Source organism: Nanorana parkeri, unplaced genomic scaffold (assembly GCF_000935625.1).
Source record: "Nanorana parkeri isolate BGI_ZX_2015 unplaced genomic scaffold, ASM93562v1 scaffold1482, whole genome shotgun sequence".
NCBI lineage: Eukaryota > Metazoa > Chordata > Amphibia > Anura > Dicroglossidae > Nanorana > Nanorana parkeri.
Genome location: NW_017307750.1, coordinates 221,076 through 227,688, shown reverse-complemented (window position 1 = coordinate 227,688; position 6,613 = coordinate 221,076). Strand labels below are relative to the sequence as shown.

General features: G+C 41.6%; 1 protein-coding gene across 2 annotated transcripts in view; it reads left to right on the top strand.

Moving 5' to 3' along the window:
* The window catches only part of PMS1 (PMS1 homolog 1, mismatch repair system component), an 88,927-nt gene that overhangs the window by 13,640 nt on the left and 68,674 nt on the right, over positions 1-6,613 (top strand). For both annotated transcript variants that reach the window (XM_018570232.1, XM_018570234.1), the window contains exons 4-5: positions 156-258; positions 2,510-2,673. In XM_018570232.1, coding sequence (XP_018425734.1) covers positions 156-258; positions 2,510-2,673 — 267 coding nt within the window. The remainder of the gene's footprint in view (positions 1-155; positions 259-2,509; positions 2,674-6,613) is intronic.

The window sequence follows — 6,613 nt, the reverse complement described above, 5'->3', positions numbered from 1 at the left end:
ATAGAAAATGAACGGGAAAATATATTTTATGAAATAAAAATAAACTATACCCACTCAAAGCTGCACACTTTTTCTACTTAATGTACCGTTTCCACAGTGTTAGGGTTGGGTTCGGATTCTCTTTGTTCTGAAAATGTTACTCCCTGTTACTGCAGGTGCATATTACAACGAAGACTGCTGCCGATGAGATCAGCACCCAGTATGTTTTGGATAACACTGGACATGTTAAATCTCATAAGCCATCACACCTTGGACTGGGTAAGGGAAATACACATGCTCAGAGTCTGTTGCAGGCCTTTCTGTTATGCTGGAATAAAGTACACCTGCAAGGTTAAATTACACATCTATCTGCTTATGTTCAAGTTGTTGATATTTGAAAGATATTGAAATGTTTGCCAAGAGAATCATGTAACCTGCTAGTGACCTTGCTGGCATACTGGTCTAGAGTCTCCGCCCAACAACAAGCATGAATATCAGGGTTTTATCTTAATTCTGACTTCTGCTTGCTGCATATTTGTCATAAGTCGGCGACCTGGAATTTATTCAAAGGGATTAGCATTTTAGGCTAGCAAGCTAGATATCCTTTGAGTGGGTGGTCAGCAGTGGTCGTCTTAGGGCCAGTTCACACCAGCTGCTGCACAAAATGCACAGCAGCTGGTGTGCAGTGCCCGACACAGTGCCAATGCGCCGATCCCAGCATGCTGCACTGTGTACTTTTTTGTGACATCTAATTCAGTTATATGGGCACGGTGGGATGCGAGGTGGTTGTGCTGAAAAAACATACAGCATGTCGTATTTTTTTCAGTGGACACCACCACGTTCCCACTGTAATGGGTTGGTGTGAATGGTGCCCATACGTGACAAGGTAAATTGCCATGTCTTGCCTTAGGGCTGCGCTGGAAACAACAGTCAGCTTAGACCCAACGCATATGGTGTGAATGGACCCTGAGGATTTTCTCAAGGCATGGGTTTGTTATAATTGAATTATTCTGCACCTAGGCACCACAGTAGTGTTAAGTTGTCAGTTAAAAACAATAATCCTGAAACTGACTTTTGGAGCTCAAACATTTCTAGTCCTAAACCATATCTTTGTGGCTTTTGAGTCAAACCATGTCATGTTTATGGAAAACTGACACACAGTAAGAACAGGCTGCAGAGAGGCTAGAGTAGAAAGTACATATTGCAGATGATTTACAATAAGGATAGCAGGTAAGAAGCTTCCAGTGTAGATGAGTGCCATTGAAGAAAGTCCTCCCAAATTAGTTTAACACGAAACTACAGCCTCCAAGGAAAGTGCCATTGGCCTGCAGTTGCCATGGTGCCACACATTTGATCAGCTATGACACCTGCCATTAGAGGGCTTGAAAGTTCTTTTTAGAGCTGAAATAAGCACACTGGCAACCTTGACAGTTGACATGCCTTAAAAGTAACTGTTTTGGGAGACAATTAAATTGGTGCATCAAGTTCCATTTTTAAATCCCACTTGAACTCAAGCCAAAATAGGAAATCTTGAGAAATCTCTCTTTAAAGCCTGAACTCTAACCAAAAACCGAACTCTAACCAAAACAGGTCAGAGGCTTTCAACATAGTTTCAAACGTTTAAATTGTCAAGTGTTAATGCTTACTGAGCTTTGATTGCTCCCCAGCTCTGGCTGTTGCTGGGAAACAATCAAGAGCATTAGCTCTTGTCAATCTAAGCTTTGGAACTATGTTAAAAGCCTCTGACCTGTTTTGGTTAGAGTTCGGTTTTTGGTTAGAGTTCAGGCTTTAAAGAGAGATTTCTCAAGAGTGGGTGTGATTTATATTGTAAATAACAAAATACATAAGGAGGAATTTATCAAAACTGGAGCAGAAGAATCTGGAGCAGTTGCCTATGGCAACCAATCAGCTTCTCTCTCAGCTTCAGTTTGTTCAGTTTAAGTTTTGAAAATGAAAGGTGGATGCTGATTGGTTGCCATGCACAGCTGCTCCAGATTCTGCCTGCTCCAATTTTGATAAATTCCCCTCGTACTGTATATGCTGTGTTTAAAGAGCAAAGCTAAAAGGGTAAAGAGCAGTGGCTACTTTACAACACACACAGGGACCATGGGGAAGAAAAGTAGCCACCCTTCAGAATGAAGAACAGTGTGAGCACCAATTCAAAGATGATTTGAGGATCTACAGCTGAGTGATACTCAAATGAAATACATTTTTGTTAATGGGTAAGGTACTTGAATGCATTTTTAAGATTTAACTCCTGAGTTTGGTTTCAATTTAAGACCAATCTCAGGTTGAAATGTTGTGTAATGGTGTTTTCTGTGTGCTTTTAAATAGATTGAGTGATAAGCAGTCAAACTGAGGATATGCTGATTGTTTTGGATTTTTGAATAGTGATGGTGGTGCCATACCTTGTGCTTATGCAGTTTTTTGTTTGTTTGTTCAGCATTGTCAAGAACCTAGTATGGTTCTAAATAATGCAAACTTACTCTAAAAAGCCAGTCTTCATATTCCTTGTTCTTATCTACTTTAGGGACTACAGTCACGGTCTTAAATTTATTCAAGAATTTGCCAGTAAGAAGACAATTTTTTTCTACCACGAAGAAACGCAAAGCAGAGCTCAAAAAAGTTCAAGACCTTCTAATGGCATATGGAATTATTAAACCAGAGCTTAGGGTTGTACTTGTACACGATAAGGTTAGTAAGCTCATCTACCAGAGCTGATCTTATTACTGTACCATGATTTCCTTTCAGTGCTATTACAGCCTTTCACATTATAGAGAACATTACCTGATTATTATTAAGGATGTCATGTATACACACTGTCCTACATAACACAGCCTCATCCTGAGTCTAACCCGACTTTATCATGATGTTGGCAAAACTTTATACATCCAGCAAACATAAAGAGATGAAGCGGGCTTCATTGTACATTTGACCTAATATCAAATATGCACTAGAGGGCACTCTAATAACAGTCATGCTGAAGCTCCATGTATGATACGGCTACTTCTTCATTTATCTTTCATTCTCCTGAGTCAAAGCCTATTACATACCGATGTTATGTGTTTATAGCCACAAGAGTCTACTAGTAAGATTTATAGAGCTGCATTATGTTACTACGTGGCAACACTCTAAAAGGTTTTTTTGTTGTTGTTTTTTTTTTCCAGCCTGCTTCCTCTAACCACTCGGGTTTATAGAAAAGAATAGAGAAGATCTGTTTATTTTTGGCTCTGGATAAGACTAAATCATTCAATTTTTTCTTGTCTAGTGAGTAATAGAAGTATTCAAATACAGTTGGGTTATACTGCTGCCTACGGCAGGATTGGGCACTGGCAAACACAAAAAACTGTAAGTCAGCCCTCCCTACCCCAGTATAACCCCTCCTCTAGCTTGCATTCCTCAGTTTTTTTCTAGTGTGTTAAGAAGATAACCTTTTTTCTTCAGCTCTGTTGAGAAAAAAATCTAACTGCATTTGTTTCTTGGTTTTTTTTTTCCCTTGGATTGTTCTTCCATTGACTTCAATAATGATTCCTCACTGAACTGCTGCTTGAACTGGTCTCTATATAGCAGCTTTCCTAGTCTGCCTTTCTTAAGCCTGACTTTGAAATACCCTACCCAGATTCTGCTGGAAGGGACGTGCAAGGTTAACTTGGAATGTGACCTGGGCACTGGGCTCTGCATTGTGGCACTTTCCAGGCTTGATTTTACTACTAAAAGTTAGCCGTGGAGTACTTTCCAGATCAAGAGCTGTGGCATTGCCTCAGCATTTGACCATGTGTCTGGAGACTCACTTTGTGAATAAGGCTGTTTGGGCTGAAGCACCGAGAGCTAATTCCCTATTAGCACCTCTGGGCGCCTTTCAGATTTCCTACCACTACAGATTTTTCACTGCAGAAACACAAAGTCTGAGCACTGACATCATCCATTGGGTATAGATATACCACATCTACCGGCCTCCCTCCATCCATATCTCTACTCACCCCCTCATAAAAGCATGTGTGTGCTTCATGCTGTCTTTTTAGCATGAAGCACACTATTCAGTTTGGAGGAAACACAATTGCGCTCTCTTTTTTGGGACGCATAAGTGACCTTTTATGAAACTGTTTTTTTTTACTCTGATTCCCAGAATTCTCTCACAGGGCCCACCTCTTGCAAGTTCCATCAGTTGGAGCCTTTCGAAATGTCTAGAGTTGGTAACTATAAGTCAGTAAGTGAGACCGCCCAGCCTAGGTCTAGATGAAGCACCCTGCCTCCTCTGGGTTAGTGAAATCTTCCCTAATGTTCTCAGCGCACCTGCTTCTGTCCACTTTAAAGGTTAGTGGGGTACTGGGGGCTTGCTCTCTTGACCTTGCCTCTCCTACTCTTGTTGACCTTTGGCCTTCCTTAGTTTCCCTCCTTGTATCTTGGCGTCTGTACTTGGGGTGAGATGTCTAGGCAGTACTATGGATCTGATAGTCACTGATATGCGCGGTCAGTCTCTTAGGGTCTGTGGGGTGGTTCCTTCCCTCAGTCATGAAGGACTTATGTCTCAGGGCTGTCCTCATGCCTTGGAATTGACTGTGTTTCCCCAGAGCATTTTAATGCCTGCTTCTTTAGGGGGTCCAATTGTGAATAACGTCCTTAGCCCCACCTCTGTTGAACATCACTTTGGTGCTGTAAGACCTTCATCTACAGCAAAAGGTTTTGGGTATTCTCCCTTTGACAGAGAGACTGACTTGGTTCCTGTGCTTAATGATGTTTAAGATTTTACTCTCAACTGCACACTTCCTCTTAGAGGCATAGTTTTTTTGTCTTCTGGGCCCCTTCATCGTGTAGTCTGCATTCGGAGGAGGAAGATTTGTGCACTTGGTGTGCTTTTATCTCTTTCATGCCAGGAAGAAACTATCACTGGAGGGCTTGGTTGACAAGTCCTGCAGGGGGGGTTTCTCTGTCAGGTTCTAGTGACACTGATGGATGTCCTTGTGGACGACTCTGTTCATCCTTCTTTTTTCTGATGTTGCTTCACTAGTATGAAATAGTTGTCTCCCACTTCTGTCTTTTTTACTGGGGGCACTTTTTCAACTCCTTTTTTCTGCTTTTGACATCTTTAGACCAGCTTGCCTTGTTGACTTGGTGCCAGTGACATGCCGTGCCTTCTGTGCTGGGCGAGGCATCCCCGAGCCTGCCGATGCTCGCTCCCGTCCTGCCGATGCTCACTCCCGTCCTGCCGAAGCTCCGCCCCGTCCTGATGAAGTTCCGCCCCGTCCTGATGAAGTTCCCACCGAAGCCCCACCCCACAGCTCGGTAACCAAGCTGTGTGAGGAAGAGGCAGGGAGGAGCCTCCTTGTCCCTCATTTGCTCGTCACTGGTGAGTCACTAGTGAGGCATCGAGATGTCCTCCACTGTTTGTTTGTTTTTTGCTTGGACTAATGGCGCTTTGCCACTCCTTTTCTGGTTTAGATTTGGCCATTGGTCCTTCTGGTTGTTACAGATTTTCTGGTTCTATACTACATCCGTCAGTGCCTGTTGCCCACTCAGTTGGACTGCTATTGGATGTCAGAAATGTCTAAGAATTACTGCATTCCTGTGTGCCTTAATGGACAATAAGGTCTACTACCCTACTATTTTTCTTAAATTTCATAATTACTTATACAAAGGATTTACAGCTGATTTTGTTTCTTTCTGTTCTGTTGTAAAATAGTCAGGTTTGATCTGTTGATCACAGTAATGGCTTCACTTTGAGAGAGGATCATTTTATTTCTGCTGGTTGAACACAAGAGGTTAGTATTGAGCTATCATTACATTTAATATGCTTGGCATTTGTTTGCTTTTAGCACTTCGTGACAGAGTATTCTTACAGGTGCAGGCGTGAAAAAGGATGATGAAAAAATCCCTAATGTGTATGTTGGCAAAAGAGGACAGGGATGGTTAGGATATTAGTAATATAAATCATATGATAACTGCAGTCCTTGGTATAAATGTTGCTGCTGTACAAGATAACTGTGCCAGGAAGCTGAATGAGCACAAAGTTCAGCAGTGGGTTCCTATTCCATCTGTGGCATAGGAATCTTGATGGGGAAGCAGGCAGGCCTCGGGTCAGCATTTATTTGAAGATTGAATATAGTGTCAGCAGGTCAAAGATCTAGAGATAAGCTGCTCTGAATTTATGACAGGCAGGATTATGGCTTAATTCCAGAGTACAGGTACGTGCCGATCTGCACTACTTATATTTTAGTAGAAAAGTTTCCTACAATAGTATCCTGACAAATAAGTCTACTTACAAGGTCCCAAAAATGGTTTACTTGTGCGCTCCACTCCATAAAATCTCACTATTACACAGCATTTCCTAAGGTCAAGTTAATGTTTGGTCCAAATGTCCTTTCATGGATATTTAAAAACAATAACTCTATTTACTGACCTTCTTTTATAAATTAGGAAAATAATGGGCTTTGTGCAAAAAGAAGCAAATGTGTGCTTCATTGCCATCATTTAAGGGTTTGTTTTATAAGTATTAAGGGGTTAAGTTTCATACCCCTATTTTTGAGTATGTTTATGTTACTTACACTTGAAAACTTTTAGCTTAACCACTTCAGTACCATCATACCTATATGAAGGTCCGGTAATGAAGGGGCCAATACCAAAATCACAGCTGCTG